This window comes from Phycodurus eques, chromosome 1, assembly GCF_024500275.1.
Source record: "Phycodurus eques isolate BA_2022a chromosome 1, UOR_Pequ_1.1, whole genome shotgun sequence".
Classification (NCBI taxonomy): domain Eukaryota; kingdom Metazoa; phylum Chordata; class Actinopteri; order Syngnathiformes; family Syngnathidae; genus Phycodurus; species Phycodurus eques.
In genome coordinates, this window is record NC_084525.1 from 13,687,536 (window position 1) to 13,705,098 (window position 17,563).

At 41.8% G+C, this 17,563-nt stretch overlaps 2 protein-coding genes across 2 annotated transcripts; one reads left to right on the top strand and one right to left on the bottom strand.

The window, feature by feature from the left end:
- Nucleotides 1–684: 684 nt before the first annotated feature.
- ftr97 (finTRIM family, member 97) lies at nt 685–9,563 on the bottom strand. The gene is made up of 3 exons (XM_061678549.1): nt 8,881–9,563; nt 4,801–4,945; nt 685–4,622 (listed from the first exon to the last, which is right to left on the bottom strand). Exons 1-3 carry the CDS (start codon nt 9,453–9,455, stop codon nt 3,882–3,884), a joined length of 1,461 nt encoding a protein of 486 aa, XP_061534533.1. The 5' UTR covers nt 9,456–9,563; the 3' UTR covers nt 685–3,881.
- Nucleotides 9,564–9,684: 121 nt separating this feature from the next.
- On the top strand, nt 9,685–17,252 carry LOC133405295 (coiled-coil domain-containing protein 122-like). Its single transcript, XM_061682184.1, has 6 exons — nt 9,685–9,749; nt 9,981–10,090; nt 13,201–13,593; nt 14,515–14,631; nt 14,695–14,768; nt 17,108–17,252. Exons 1-6 carry the CDS (start codon nt 9,692–9,694, stop codon nt 17,196–17,198), a joined length of 843 nt encoding a protein of 280 aa, XP_061538168.1. The 5' UTR covers nt 9,685–9,691; the 3' UTR covers nt 17,199–17,252.
- The last annotated feature ends 311 nt before the right edge of the window (nt 17,253–17,563 follow it).

A 17,563-nucleotide genomic window follows, 5' to 3' on the forward strand; every position in this document is an offset into this window, starting at 1 on the left:
CAAGCTAACAACAACTATCTCATAACAGCATAGATAGAAAATGTCATCTCTGAGATTAATTTCTTGCAATGGCATATACATAATCATCCGGAAGCGTTTTGCTTCCACACCAGAAAAAAATTAAAAAAGGTTCAGTATTACATTATAAACGTGATAAGTTTCACGTTATAACGTGATAGGTTTCACGTTATAATGTAAAATGTTATCACGTTAAAATGTAATAAATTTCACTTCCGCATTTGGCAAACCAAAACAAAGCAATTTTATTCCGCTTCAGGTCACTGGCGAAGTCCTTTTTGTGCCCTATATATCAAAGTTACTCACTATACGTACTGTAACTATCGATGCGATAGAGGCCACCTCTGTGTCTGCCAATCACACAGTCATTTGTTTTTCACCAAGATCAAACAAAGTCTGACTGCATGGTCCTGTCAGCATCAGTCAATGAGGAAAAGTAAGAAGCCCCAGCCTGAGAATAATGTTAGGGATGGGTTTGGGGTTCTGTTGAAGTTTCTTCTCTGTTCTAGTCCAGAGACAGCGTTTATAGTAGTTATGTTACTAAAATTTTCAACAACAAAAAAACCTTCATATCAAAATAGACTATGCTTGAATAATGGAGTCAGAATCAGAATCTTCTTTATTTGCCAAGTATGTCCAAAAAACACACAAGGAATTTGTCTCCGGTTGTTGGAGCCGCTCTCGTACGACAACAGACAGTCAATTGACAGAGAACACTTTTGAGACATAAAGACATTGACAAAAAACAGTCACTGAGCAATAAAGAGTTAATAGTTATCTGGTAATGCCGGTACATTTATAAAAAAAAATTGACAATTGTGCAAAAGATGCAGAGTCCTCTAGCACTTAGAGCAGTTCGACTGACTAATATTGCAATAGTCCGTTACATTACATTAATAAAATAAGACCTAGTTTGTAAGAATCAGATACATTTTAAATGGCACTTTTTATGTTGGAAATTTGCCAAAATGTTTTGCCCAGAAATCTATGTAAATTATTAGGAAACTTGTGACCGAAACCTTGACTCTTTCGTAGAAAAACGCCCAGATGTATTAGGTGAGACAAAAACGTGACGTAAAAATAGGCCATTTTCTGATTTTTCAATGGTGGCATCCGCTCAAGCTATATCATTTTAAGGGTCAAACTTGGAGCAATCGCATCGCTGGAATTACTTCCAACTTCACAGAAAACAAGAATAATAATGGTGAATCAAGAACATGTAGGTTTCTTTGTCCTATGAACGTGTGATTTTCAATGCCGAATTCAAGGAACATTTTCATCTTTGCCATAACCAAAGAAAATCTCAACTGAATTGAAACATTCAAAAACAAGGTGATAAAGGGATTTCCCAACAACGTAATCTGAAAAGAACAAGTATTACATTGCGCGAAACACTATTGCAATTTTGGTGGACCTCCACGTGGCCAAATTCCTGCACAATAAAAATGAAAAGAAAATGGTGGCCATTTTTCTGGATTTAGTGACATACCTATTGCCTCTCAGGATAAGTAAAACTGTTGTTTGTCTACTTGCTAATAAAATGCGCAACAGACTCGGACTGTAAATCCTTGAGTATCACCCATAATTCCATGTTATTCAAAATCAGGCCCTCCAAGATAAAAATCCCTCTTTTACAGTTAAAACTAATTCAGATTTGGGGTTATTGCAAAATTTGCCCCAGAGACCTACTTATACTGTTTGGTGGCATTTGTGTGTGTGCTTGTAAAAATGTCTCAAATTTTTTGTGTAGGTAGACCTTCGGAACTCAGACCCAGTCATCCTCCTATCAAGTCACTGCTTATGTGTAGCTGGCTCTGCAGTGTGTAACCACACAGTTGCATTGCAGTTTCAAACTGCACACTATTCAGAAGTGCAGGTTGTTCCCCGTCTATGCCAGCACAGATGAAGAGCAACAATGGCACAAGGCCAGAAGGAATGAAACTGATCTGTAACTCCTTTATGCAAAGTGTCAATGTGGAATGAGCTATGGTGTATTTTGAATGAAGGAGATTTTGTTTCATGAGTTGTGATTGTATTATTTTGTTTTCTGTACAGCTGTGGCTGTTGTGAAAGCGCTATATAATGTTGAGTTGGCACTGATTTATCTCTGATCCTTCACAAGTCAATTCAAATAAACTTTTATTTATATTGCACTTTTTATACCGCAAATGAACTTTTCCATGATATTCTATTTTTTGGGAAAAGGGTCTGTATATGTTTATGTTTATTTAAATGTTTTAAAATGCACCAGTCATAGCCATGATTGTCTTTCACAGAAGCACACTGCACAAGGGCCTGGAGGGTGATCCGCTTGATATCTCATTGCTCCAAATTGTGGACACAAACAAAGACTTTCATGTTACAGATAAACCTCTTGCAGCAACGATGGGTATTAGAGAAGACAGTTGTTGAGACAGCTTTGGGCTTAGCACAAAAGGGAAGCGTGCTCTCTTACCAGCAACTGATACGACCCACAAAGGCAGTGAAATGCACCAAGATCATCCACCTTACCCACCATTGGCTCTTAGGGAGTCCAGACTGGCCCCGACAGAGTACTGAGGAGGAGCACTTTCAACTTAAAAGTTTGATGCCCACAATGGACATGGCCCATAATATTGATCGATCAGGGGTGGCATCATCTCCAGAGGTCCAGAATAACCTCTTCACATTTTTGAGGTGTGCTTTGTGAGGGGACTGAGCTCTGCAGGTCTAGCAGAAAGAATACTCAAAAGGAACAATTAAAACTGGAGACATAAGAAGAAGGGCAGACAAGGAGTTAGAGGTGGCAGTTGAATACTGCAAAATGAAAAATGTCAACTACACTCCCTGCAGCCTTGTTGTCCACACAGATGTCCCCTGGCTTACTGCCTCACCAGATGACTTGATCTTCGATCTATTTGATCAGCCAGCATTTAGACTGGTTGAGATAAAGTGCTCTGATGAGAAGAACTATGTGGGTTGTAAATACCTTAAAATGCAGTATGGCACTTAGGCACTCTGCGAAAGCCACTCCAACAACTGGCAGGTGCAGGGTCAACTACTGATAAGTGGCCTGCAGTGGTGTGACCTTGTGATTTGTGCCCAGGAAGACATGCTGGTACAGCAAGTCTATTTTGACCCCAAAGTAACGGGAGTCATCAGAAAAAAGGCTGACCAGTTATACTTTAACCTTTACATGCAGAAGTACCTGTCTGTCTCCAAAAGAGCCTAAAGGTCCCTTATTGTGGAATTGTGAAGCTGTGGGCAAAAACCGGCAGGTGTCAAAACTTTTATTTCAGACAAATAAACACAGTTTAGGCTTTTAAACTGTTCCTTCAAAATTAGCTGGAAAATAAACGGGACCAGAGAGTGTTGTTTTGAAAATTATTTCATGCATCCCTTTTTGAATTATTTCTGTAGTAAAATTCTAAATTAGCTTCCCAAAGAAGCAATAGGTTTTAAAAAGGACAGTTTTTGACAAATTGTCATACAAAAATCAGATAGTGCGTGTTCTGCAATCAAAAGGCAAAAATTTATTTATACAGATTGTCATTAGAAAAAGCATTTAATATACAATACGTGAATCATGACTGCTTTCAATGTTCTCATCTCATATTTTACATTCGGCTTATACTCTTGCTTTCATGTCTTACACTATTCAGACTCAAAACATGTAACTTGGTACCGACACCTCATAAAATGAAACAGATTTTAATCTCTTGGTGAAAAGGTGTCACTTTTTAAAAATCACAGAAAAAGAAATGAGGGAGAACCATTATAAAACTGAGAAGACTGAAGACATTCATGCAACTGACATACCATTTAATGTCCAAGTAACCAGGGAGGCTGACTGTGTCAACTTAACACACAGAACATTACTGTGCTCACACCTCGACCAGTGGTTTATTTTGATAGTTACTTAGGAGGCAGGCTACTGCAAAAAGCTGGTTGATACTACCAGCAAGGGTCAGAGGAATAATGGTGTCAAATAGTTTGTTGTCTTTGATGTGTCTAATTGTCCTCTCCACATGTATCCTTAACCGTGCAAAGTCCTGAGTGACCAGCACTTCATCATGAGACATTTGTGACTTTTTACTCAGAAAAGGAGGTCTGTAAACTTTGCATGGTACTAGCTCATCAATTCTGAATCCCTTGTCCACCATTACAGCCATGTCTTTATCCAAAAGAGGGATAATGCCAGATTGTCTGAACAACTCTTCATCGCTGATAGAGCCAGAATACAATGAGGAAATAAAAGTGACAGCACCATGCGGTGACACACCTATCATTCCTTTCAGCGTAGTGTGGGATTTATAGTGAGTAAACATCTCACTCAAGAGTAAAGATGACGGCTTCTGACATCTTATCCTTGTACACTCAACAATGACTTGAGTGTCAGAGTACTTGCCAAACACACTGGGCATTGATGTTCTTATTGTCTCAGGAGACATCCATATCCCAACAGCGCTGAGTAAGGTGTACAAGAAATTGACCCAGGTTTGGATGATCCTGCTGGCGGTAGACTGATGAATGTTGAAACGATTACCCAAATCTCTTTCTTTCAGACCCAGTGACAGGTACATCAAGAACAGGAACAGTTCATCAATCATTGGAAGGCACCGGCTCTGGTTGGGGAGCAGAGGGGACAAATCTGTATTTTATCGCTATCACAATACACTGGCCGCTATTTGATTAAGTCATCAAAAAATTATGTGTTTCCCAAACCTACATAATACTGTTATTCGGAGCCAATTTATCAAGAAAACTGATAAAACAAAAATATGATGTATAAACTTTTCCTACCGGTCGACGAAGTAGATCAGTGGAATTGTCAAGAGGTGCTGTTGCACTGGGAGTGGATGAACATGTACCACCAACACGCACAATTCTTTCTGTCGCAGGTTCAATCTGTCTCCAAAATGCCTGAAGATGGCGATAGCTGGCAAACCTAAAAGGGAAAAAATTATTACCTTTAAATCTGAACATCACACTAATCAGGAGGAAGTGGTGGTACACTAGTCTGTCCACTCGCAACTTTATTGGACATGACTTTGTACTGCAACCCATGCAACAGCTCTGCCATGAATTCTAGTTTATCAAAACTTCTTCTTTTCCTTTCGCCTTGTACCGTTAGGGGTCGCCACAGCGTGTCATCCTTTTCCATGTAAGCCTATCTCCTGCATCCTCCTCTCTAACACCAACTATCTTCATGTCTTCCCTCACGACAACTATCAACCTTCTCTTTGGCTCTCTTGCCTGGCAGCTCCATCCTCATCACCCTTCTACCAATAAACTCACTCTCTCTCCTCTGGATGTCTCCAAACCATCGAAGTCTGCTCTCTCTAACTTCGTCTCCAAAACATCGAACCTTGGCTGGCTCTCTGATGAGCTAATTTCTAATTTTATTCAACCTGGTCACTCCCAGAGCGAACCTCAACATCTTCATTCCTCCAGCTCTGCTTCCTGTTGTCTCTTTAGTGCCACTGTCTCCAATCCGTACATCATGGCTGGCACCACCACTGTTTTATAAACGTTGCCCTTCATCGTAGCAGAGAGTCTTCTGTCACATAACACACCTGACACCTTCCTCCACCCGTTCCAACCTGCTTGGACCCATTTCTTGACTTCCTTACCACACTCACCATTGCTCTGGACTGTTGAACCCAAGTATTTAAAGTCCTCCACCCTTGCTATCTCTTCTCTCATTCATGCACATATATTGTCTTACTTCGGCTAATCTTCATTCCCCTCCTTTCCAGTGTATGCCTCCATCTTTCTAACTGCTCCCTGCTTTTACTGCAGATCACAATGTCGTCTGCAAACATCATGGTCCACAGGGATTCCAGTCTAACCTCATCTGTCAGCCTATCCATCACCACTTCAAACAGGAAGTGGCTCAGGACTGATTCCTGATGCAGTCCCACCTCCACCTTAAATTCCTCTGTCACACCTACTGCACACCTCACCACTGTTGTGCTGCCCTCGTACATATGCTGTATTATTCTAACATACCTCTCTGCCACTCCAGACTTCTGCATGCAGTACCACAGTTCCTCTCTGGGTACTTTGTCATAGGCTTTCTCTAGATCCACAAAGACACAATGTAGCGATTTCCGACCTTCTCTGTACTTTTCCATCAACACCCTCAAGGCAAATAATGCATCTGTGGTACTCTTTCTAGGCATGAAATCATAATGTTGTTCACAAACACTCACTTCTGTCCTGAGTCTAGCCTCCACTACTCTTTTGCATAACTTCACTGTGTGGCTCATCAACTTTATTCCTCTATAGTTCCCACACCTCTGCACATCACCCTAGTTCTTAAAAATGGGCACCAGCACACTTTTCCTCCATTCCTCAGGCATTTTCTCACCTGCTAGAATTCTGTTGAACAAGCTGTTCAAAAACTCCACAGCCACCTCTCCTAGATGCTTCCATATCTCCACAGGAACGTCATCAGGATTAACTGCCTTTCCACTTTTCATCCTCTTGCCTTTCGAACTTCCTCTTTACTAATCATTGCCACTTCCTGGCCCACCACACTTGCCTCTTCTACTCTTCCTTCTCTCTCATTTTCCTCATTCATCAACTCCTCAAAGCATTCTTTCCATCTGTCCAGCACACTATTGGCACCAGTCAACATATTTCCATCTCTATCTTTAATAACCCTAACCTGCTGCACATCCTTCCCATCTCTATCCCTCTGCCTGGCCAACCTGTAGAGATCCTACAGGTTGGCCAGACACATCGGAGACAGGCAAGACTACAGGCAGACAAAAAGACAAATTTGCTCTTTCACGATTGCACTGTCAGACTACTGCAATAAAATATTGTATTCCGATACCACCGCATTCTGAATGCCTTTCCACCTGGTCTCCTGGACACAATATATCAACCTTTCTCCTAATCATCATGTCAACCAACTCCCGAGATGTTCCTGTCATAGTCCCAACATTCAATTCTAGACTCTGTGCTTTCCTCTTCTCTTTCTGTGTAAGAAGCCGCTTTCCACCTCTCCTTCGTCTTTGACCCGCAGCAGCGGAATTTCCACCGGCGCCCTGCAGGTTAACGGTGCCGGGGGCGGACATTGTTAACCCTGGCCACGACAGATCCGGTATGGAATTCTTTAGATGAACGCTCATATTTGTTTTGCAAAGTTTTAAGCTGGATGCCCTTCATGACACAGCCCTCTGCATTTATCCGGGCTTGGGACTGTCCTACAGTTTGCACTGGCTTGTCCCCCAATAGGGCTGCATTATTCTAGTTTATCAAAACATAGCACAGTGTTCCAAAATCTATAGACGTTGTTGTGTGATGAGCGCTCCGCTTGACTGACTGGGAGCATTTCCTGCCGACACGCTGCTTTACAGAGGAAAAGCGGACGTGGCTGAGGACAGCATGCGGCAGTTAAAGGGGGAAGGTTGACGCTAAAGGCATGCCCCCAGTAGGTATATCGCGCTGGTATGTGCATTGGTTTGGCTAAGGACCCCCGAAAATGGCACCTACGAAGAGACACGCTTTACGAAGTACAGTTTAAACTGCAAGCTATCAGTTACGCAGAGGAACATGGGAATCGAGCAGCCGCGAGAGAATTCAAGATCAACGAATCCATGGTTCGCAAGTGGAGGAAGCAGCAAAACGAGCTTCGCCAAGTCAAGAAGACGAAGCTGAGTTTCCGTGGAAACAAGGCGAGGTGGCCCGATTTGGAAGACCAACTCGAGCAATGGATTAATGAGGAAAGAACAGCCGGGAGACACGTCTCTATAGTCACCATTCGACTGAGTGCAATAACTTGGAGCTTGTCATCATTCCGGGAGGCTTGACAAAGGAACTCCAACCACTGGACATCGGTGTAAACAGGGCGTTCAAAGTGAAGTTGCGAGCGGCGTAGGAGCGATGGATGACAGATGGCGAACACAGCTTTACTAAGACTAGGAGGCAGTGCCGGGCGAGTTACGCTACAATTTGTCAATGGATTGTGGATGCTTGGGCTAACGTGTCTGCTTGCACTATTGTTCGAGCTTTCGTAAAAGCCGGCATCATTTCTGAGGAGCCGCACAGCAACAAGACTGACTGCGACAATGACTAGAGGGAACCTGGCGTGTTTGATGAAGAACTTGCCCAGCTGTTCATTTCGGATACAAAAGATGAGGACTTGGATGGATTTGTGGATGAGGATTGATCAAAAAATAACATGAGTACATTGTTAAATACTTCAATAAAGTACAACCGAACTTAGTTTTGCTCCCGCTGCCTTTTTAAAAACATTGTTTTAGCGTGCGTGCATGCTACCGTATGTTTTAAGCTAGCTATGTTTTACCATGCCTGCGTCCAATAATACGGTGTGCCTTATGTATGTGTTAAATACAAAAATAGACCCCGTAACAGAGAGTGCGCCTTTTAATACGGTGCGCCTTATGGTCGTGAAAATACGGTATGTTATTGAGGTGGCAGTGGATACTGGTGAGCAGTGCATTAAACTGAGATGTTCAGAAAGACAATCCATATTATTGATATTTTGTCAACGCTCCTTAATTATATGAGTGGAAAGGCTTTTAATTTCAGAAAACTTCTCAGTATAATTCACAAATGATTAACTTTTGGAAAAAGTCAAAAAATGTTATGTTAATAAGAGGTTTAGTGTAGGCTTTATTTTAAGCGTTTAATTTACATTTGTAGCTCATAAGCTATTGTCTACCCTATCTTGCTTAATTTATTTACTTGAATATGGTTATGTGGTCACTGGTGTCCACATACAATTGCACAATAGTCATCTAATATGAAGAAATGTTGATATATAAACCCAATCTACACATGTAACAGAATGATATTCAGTTATTAAATCATATGGGGAATTTCAGTATATCATGGCATAACACAAACCTGGTATAGAGTCTAATGTCATCATCTGATGCCAGAAACCTCTCCAAACCAAACGACTGTTTCAGTGTGACCTCCTCCAGTCGCTTCCTCAGCTCCTCTATCGCCTGTTGCTGCGCCTCTATAATCTTCTGTGCTGTATCCAGATCTGATACTTCTGGTCTTGCATTATAATCATGGCACCGAAGTAACAAATCAACATTTGTCTCGTTCTCTTCGATCGTTTCCTCCTCTGGTCGCTCTGTCCTCTCTCGGACACTCGGTCTGACTTCCGGCTGAGAGTAGTCGTTCCAGGCAAAAAGCACAGGTACAGCACCCTCCTTTAAACGCCGTCTCCCACCCTGGATGACGTCAGTGGGCATGAAATGCCTACTGCAGACTGTTGTTGTCCTCTTAATTACCAAATTTTCACGTCTCACATTACGTGTCCATATTTTTCTCAAGTTTTCATTCTTTGGAAAGTGGTGGAAACTTACGGCGGAGTTGAATTTCCCCGACATGGAGCACTGTGGTACACAGCAGAAGTCACTGTTGGGATTTTCTCGCTTCTGGTATTTTGTTGGTTTTAACGACATCATGTTATTCTTTAGTCCGAAGACGCCAGCGATAAAGAAGTAGAAAGTTCGGCTTCAAACCGTCATGTCAACATCCCGTAGTAAAAGGGACGTAACCTGTTTTCCGGGTTTGGTCACGTGACGTTCGCAAAAAAAAGATTGGTTGCTAAATGGCGGGCGCGTTGCTACTGCTAAGCAGTCTGGGATTTGTAGTTTTATTGCGGCCATATTTTCACTCTTTTGGCAAGCCTTGGTCCCTAATGACAGAAAAAAAGAGTCACATACACGTAAACATGTCAAATTCCCCTGCTTATACAGGTAGGTGAAAACGCAATAAATTTAACACTATTATCTCGCAAATTCAGTCAATACATTCCTTTAAAAGATGTTTTTTCGGTGCTAACCGTGTTAGCTAGCTTGAACATTAATTTTTACCCTCAAATTGCAAGGCTATTTGGCCAAATTTTATATTGTGGCTGTACCTTGTATCATCAGGTATATGATTTTGCTGACAAATAAGTTAATACTTTGTTCTCTTCTGAACTTCAGGAGCCCAGAGTCCGTTATTAGTAGGGCAAGCCTTGGAGGATATTAGCCAACGTGACAACATTGAGACAGAAACGCTGCAGAAAGAGCAGGAGACACTCAGCGCCCTGCAGGTTCACTTTCATTTAAAATAGAACAGTTAAAGGGACTGTAAAGTCATATCCGTGTTTTGTTTCTAGATACATTATGTTGGAAATAGGGCTGGACATTGTTAATAACGTCACAATTTGATTTGGATTCTTTAGGTTGCACTTTGATTCGATATCAATTCTTTAGGTTGCAATTCAATTAGATTGATTTAAATGTTCCTATATTGATTCAGTTAGAAGTAGAAATACACAAATAAGAGTGAATTTTGACAATTTTGAAATGTGTATTTTTGATGCTATGTCGATGTATGATGTGACATACACTATACTGCCAAAAGTATTTGCTCACCTGCCTTGACTTAGATATGACTGAGTGACATCCCATTCTTAATGTAGAGGGTTTAATATGACATTGGGCCACCCTCTGCAGTTAAAACAGTTTCAACTCTTCTGGGGAGGTTTTCCACAAGGTTTAGGAGTGTGTTTATGGGAATTTATGACCATTTTCCCAGAAGCGCATTTGTGAAGTTACACACGGATGTTGGATGAGAAGGCCTGGGTCTCAGTCTCTTTTCTAGTTCATCCAAAAGTGTTCTACAGGGTTGAGGTCAGGATTGTGCAGGCCAGTCAAGTTCATCCACATCAAACTCTCTCATCCATGTCTTTATAAACCTTGATTTGTGCACTGATGCACAGTCATGTTGGAAGAGGCCATCCCCAAACTGTTCCCACAAAGTTGGAAATGTTCAAAATATTAGCCCCTGAGCTATGAATGCTTCAGAATACCGAGAGAGTTTGGACTGTCAAACAGTTTGGGAATTACTCCTTCCTGTTCCAACATGTCTGTGTACCAGTGCACAAAGCAAGGTCCATAAAGACATGGATGAGAGAATTTGGTATGGATGAACTTGACTGGCCTGCACAGAGCCCTGGCCTCATCCTAATAGAACACCTTTGGGTTGATTTCAAGTGGACAGTGAGACAGCCCTTCTCGTCAAACATCAGTGTGTGACCTCGCAAATATGCTCCTGGAAGAGTGGGCAAAAATTCCCTAAACCTTGTTGAAAGCCTTCCCACATGAGTTGAAGCTGTTACAGCTGCGAAGGGTAGACCAACATCATACTAAACCATATGGATTTAGAATGTGATATCACAAATCTCATGTGAGTCAATGCAGGTGAGCAAATACTTTTGGCAATACAGTGTATGGTGTACTGTATGTCACATCACATTTTTTAAGCAATAAAACATCTGAAACTAAAAATTTGCACATAACGTATTCTTTCACATGGAGTACAAAAGTAAAAAACATTACAGTTGTGTATAAACACTGAAAAGGTGCAATTCATGTAAAATTTCCTCTTGGAAATTGTAATCAAAAGAAAGAATCTGCACAATAATAACTTATTTTCGCATATGGAGTACAAAAGTAAAGATGTGATGACAGCTCTGTATTGGTAAAAGTATAGTACATGTACTCGAACAATAGTTACTAATTAGGGTTGGAGTTACTATTATTATTTACATGGTTTTTAAGTAATACGTTATTAAGTAGCATGCGTGTGGCAGTGTGACAATTGTGAGGGGAAGAATTGCAATGTGTCGATAATTTCATATTTTTACCCACCCCTAGTTGGAAGATAAGGGCTGAAAAAATGCGAAGACTGAGAACAATTTAGTTCTGAATTGTTAAGTTATAGTGTATCACAGTTTTTCAGCTTCTCAGTTTTCTGGATTTTTTTGGGCGGGGCTAAAAACTAGCCAAATGAGGCATACAGACTATTCGTCGCAAATGCAAGTTACTTTATACTTACACGAAAAAAAATGCATCTTCCCAAAAGTGTTATGCTATGCGCAGCGCACCGAGTGAGCCGATAGAAAGTTGGACGACTCCACTGCGAATTGGCCTGCTACTAACGGCTAGTAGCTAATAGTCACTTGTGGAGTCGTGGACTAGCGTTGGTTCCGTCCAATACTCCACATCCTCTCTACGTACTAGACCGCGTAAATCCACACAACAGAGACACTTAAGTTAACTGTTTATTGCGTTTGCTATTGTGCAAGCTAACGAGCTAGTGAGCAAACAAGCTCGCTCGACCGCGGCTGGTTCGTCCAATACGTCTGCCTTACAGTTCTGTGGACCCGGGTTCAAATCTGGCCTCGCCTGTGTGGCGTTTGCATGTTCTCCCTGTGCCTGCGTGGGTTTTCTCTGGGTACTCCGGTTTCATCCCACATCCCAAAAACAATTGAAGACTGTAAATTGTTCGTAGGTATGAATGTCAGTGTGAATGGTTGTTTGTTTATATGTGCCCTGGAATTGGCTGGCAACCAGTTCAGGGTGTACCCCACCTCTCACCCAAAGATAGCTGGAATAGGCTCCGGCACGCCTGCAACCCGGGTGAGGATAAGTGGTACAGAAAATTAATCAATGGATGAGCACACACATTTTTCAGCCTGCAGCTAAACTACAGATACTTTAGCACATATCATGCGAACAAACGCATTTGATTGACATTTGATTGAAAAGATTGTTTCCACTGCCTTCAGGCTTCCAGGGGAAATACCCACACAGTGCTGGGGCTTGATGGTGGGATCTATTTTTCATACTTTCGGAGCCTTATTGTATATACTTTGACACTCTCTGAAATCACTCACTAACCACTATATAGTGGTGACACCATTTTGTAGTGGTGTCCGAATGCTTAGTGATCAAATTCAGCGCCCTATATAGTGCAGTCATAGTTTCCCACAAAGCATAGCATTAAGTAGCGACCAACCAATGGTCACGCCCCGAGTCATGATATACCATAATGCATTGCGTCTGCAGAGAAGAAGTAGTAAGAGAATGGTGGGAATATATGTCACTGACAGAGCAAGGGAATTTTTCGTACAAATGTAAGTAACTTTTCAACAAAGAAAAAAAAGACATGCCATGTATTTGTTTACAAAATCTTCTCGTTTTAATAATGTGCAGCAATTTTTTTTTTCCCTTTACAGTCTTTTTAATGACAGTTTCTCTTCACCCCCAGTATTTGTATTCCTCTCATCATGCAGTAATTAAATGAAAGTTAGGAAATTTGTTGTATGTGGAAGAATAAACTTGGGTCTGCTTAAATGGTGAACACCTTCACCAGGTGACTCTATCAGATGTTCAGAAGAACAGCGATGAGGCTGAGAAGAAGCTTCAATGTAAAGTGAGAGACCTCCTCATCATGGAGGATGACATGATAAATTTAGAGCAGAAAATGCAGGCCGGACGTGACTGCTGTGCCTCCATCACAGCAGAGAAGACAAAACTGCTGGAGCAAATAATTGAGGAGGAGGAGAAGGCCTGCATGGCACGGGCCCAATTTGACATTTATCAAAGAAAGATGCAGGGCCACAGGCAGGCAGTTTTGAACGTTGTGGGCCAGACTGACATTTGCATGCAGGAGAAGAGGGCACTTGTCCAGAAACTGAGAAATGCCAAGGAGGAACTGAAGCAGGATTTAAAGAATCCACATGGAAACAGAGTTCAGACGGCAAAGGTAAATTTGAAAATACAGTGGTGCCTTGCGATACATACATGACATGCAAGTTTTTCGAGATACGAGCCAACGTTCGGACCATATAAAGCTTTGACCTGTGAGCAAAAATTTTGTGGCAGTTAACTCAGTTCAACTCACTTCACAACAAGCAGCAGTTTGTCAGATGTCAGTGCAATATTCTTCCAAAAAAAGCCTTCAAACATTTTCTTTTCACTCCCAGTTGAAGTTTACTGTCAACGTAAACATTCAACAAAGATTATTATATATTGTGTATTTACAACAACCACATAGCTTTGCCTTACGACAGTCTGTTGAGCTCAGTACTAAAAAACAATAAATAATGCCATAGTTGGACTAACAAATAGCATCGGTGATACAGCATTATTATTACCCTTTAATCAACAGATATTTGGACACAAATGTTGGACCAACACGTGGACAGACGATATAACAATACTCACAGGCATATATTCTTGACCCTTTGTGAAAAATTACTAATATTACTTCAACTTACTGAGTCAGTTGTCTGTATTATGCTGCCTCTTGGCCAAGGTTCACACACCAGATGCACCAGGTGCAATGTCCACTGAATTGAAGCAAAACGTGGCAAAAACTTTTTAATTCTTTATATTATTTTTCTTTATGTCATTGTCGGCGTTGTCGTGCACACTATTATAGAGTGCTGTTTTTGTCATTAAAACTTGTTACTTTTTTGGGCGGTGGAGGGGGGGGGGCTGGAACCAATTAATTGCATTTCCATTCATTTCAATGGGGAAAGATGGTTTGAGATATAAGTGTTTTGAGTTACGAACATAGGGAACACATTAAACTCATATCTCAAGGCACCATTGAATTTTTGCATCTGGTTTTGACCTGCATGTTAGTTCCACAAAGTTATGTAAGCCTGGATTTTGTCTACAGAGAGAGATTGATATGCTGACAAGGGAGATTGGAATGATGAGGGAAAATATAGCACAGAGGAGGGAAGATCAGCAAAAAGTGTTGGAAACCCATGCCCAGATAAAGAAAGAGATTGAGGTATGGCAAAAGAAACATTCAAGACTACTTAATGTGCTTAATATTGTATTTGCACTTTCTTAGAGCCAAAACAAGCACTTTGAAGCCATTAGCAAGCACCTTCACTGTCAAATTATCAAGGCCCAGGCTGTCCACAGGTAAAGATCATTTCTTAATGTTTGTGAACAGTAGGCGCCAGGATACTTCCGGGTGACAGAAAAGAGTTTGACTTCCGGTGGGCTCTGTTTTTGTAGACAGCGGATCTGCGCCGTTGCGCAAAAACTGCTGTATCTTGATTTTCGAACAAGCGCAAGGCTCGCTCTGCATGTTTGCTAATTTGGCAGACCAGTCTGTAAGAAGCTGGGTGTACTGGCACAATGAGGGTGTGTCCTTTGACATGCGATTTTGGTGAATTTGTTTGGGGCATATAAAACAGATTCTGAGGTCTGCGGACTTGTGTAGTGGATGTCATACGTAATCTACATATGAACAGCGGGTATCAAACCATCTGAGTCATTGTAGAAATCAATAAATTTATTGCATTATTATAATGATTCATTCATTTCCCATACCGCTTATACTCACTAGGGTCGCAGGGGTGCTGGAGCCTTTCCCAGCTGACTCTGGGTGAGACGCGGGATACACCCTGAACTGGTCACCAACCAATCGCAGGGCAAATATAAACAAACAACCATTCACACTCACATTCACACCTACAGGCAATTTATAGTTTTCAATTAACCTGCCATGCATGTTTTGTTTTTTTTTTTGGGGGGGGGGTGGGGGGGGTGAGAGGAAACTGGATCCACACCCACGCAGGCACGGGGAGAACATGCAAACTCCACACAGGCGAGGCCGGATTTGAGCCCAAGTCCTTAGAACTGGGAGGCAGATGTACTAACCAGTCGTCCATTGTGGCGCTATTATTATTGTTATTATCATCATCATCATTACAATATTTTTTAAATCATCCCAGTGGCCAGCATGCGGGGGCACAAAAACAATCAGGGCTGGGAGACAATCTCTAAGTGCCCACTTCACGGTGCAGATATTTGTGATCTTTACATCGTCCGTCCATAGAGGTCTGCTTGCAGTTCCGTATGAACGTACTTTGCGCGCTTCGACCTCCCAGACTCGAGCAAATTAGTTCTTCCGCCATGTCAAAGACAGTTAGTGCGCTTCTAGCGTGCCACATTTAAAGCGAATTAGAAGACCCTTTTTCATTGATCAGGTTTGAAGTTGGCTCTGATCACGCCGCCAAGAACGTAGACGTCCCTCTTTCAGATGTGTTGGTCTACGCTGGTCCACGAAATTACCAACTGGTCGAACCCGCCTCCGCGCAGAGTTACGACAGTCACAAAAGTTGTGGCATTGGATATACCCTGAAAGGTTTTTAATTTTTTTTTTCAATTTCCTTCCAAAAAAACCTAAATCAATCCAGCGGAACCTGTGGGTGAGGTGGATGTCATAAATAGTTTTATGGAGAATAACGCAAGAGCGGCAAGACTAAAGTAGTTACTTCTGAAGGGACAGAATAGTGAACCAAACCTCCATCATCAGGTTTGTGGAAGGCATTTTCTCACAGTTACTGTATGTATACAATTTTTGCTTGGGTTGTATGCGAGTAATTAGGCAAAATATAATGGTAGCACGGTGGAAACTGGTTAGCACATCTGCCTCAGAGTTCTGAGGACCCGGTTCAAATCCAGCCTCGTCTGTGTGGAGTTTGCATGTTCTCCCCGTGCCTGTGTGGGTTTTTTCCGTGTACTCCGGTTTTCTCCCACATCCCAAAAACATGCATGGTAGGTTAATTGAAGAGTCTGAATTGCCCGTACGTGTGAATGTGTGTGCCAATGGTTGTTTGTTTATATGTGCCTTGTGATTGGCTGGCGACCAGTTCAGGGTGTACCCCGCCTCTCGCCCAAAAGGTAGCTGGGATAGGCTCCAGCACGCCTGCGACCCTAGTGAGGCTAAGCGGTACAGAAAAGGAATGAATAATGGTTAACTGCCAGTGAATGACAGTGCACTAACCATTTCACCATCAAGAGCACGTTTGTACCATTAATCTGAGCAACAGGAAAATCAATTAATCCGTCAAATCATGTTGACTATGTCTGAAATTCTATTTTTAATCAACCCACATATTGGAATGTAAAATGAGGCTGCCATTCTGTCTCCCTTGGAAGCAATTTATCGCACACATCTTCTTTTCGACTGACACATCACACATTGAAACTACAAGAATACCCATTTAATCTTTTAAGCCTGTTTTCTCATTTGCTCTGTCTTGGTTAAATGACAAGTAACGGGTTAGTTTACTAACAGAACCATCGGAAAAAGCTCTGTCTTTTGCCACCCAGAAGTGCAGTATGTGTTGCCATGGTGAAAAGGTTGATACGGTACATGTTGTATATTGTGTTTACCTATATGTACGTGCTGATAAGTTGTCCTTTTACTGATGGCCTCATGGAGAGACCTCTGTCCCTGGTTTATGCAGGCAAATGTCCAGAGACATCTACCACATGGAGAGACAGAAAGCTGAGCTCCAAAGGCAACTGGAATCATCAAATTACTCTGCTCAGTGCTAAATCAATATAGACACAGTAGATGGTGGAATAGAACACCCTCCTATTGTGGGAATCTTGATGCGTCATTTGCTCATGAGTTGCTGCTACAACTCGCCAGCAGAGGACAGCAGTGTCAAATAAATGTATAACAACGCTGCCACAACAAGGCTGGACAATATTACTTGTTCAAATAGCTACTGGCAAGAAGGGTGTAAATATATTTGCCAGTTATTGCAGCATATTGTTTTACATGAAAATGCTCTGAGTATGTTTTTGCATCTGGATGGATTAAGAGAGTAGGAATTTTGGTGGTCCATGTTAGCAGTGCATCGGCTCATTCTGACCACAACAGTTAGAAGAAAAGCTCCAACTGTCGATATGTTTTT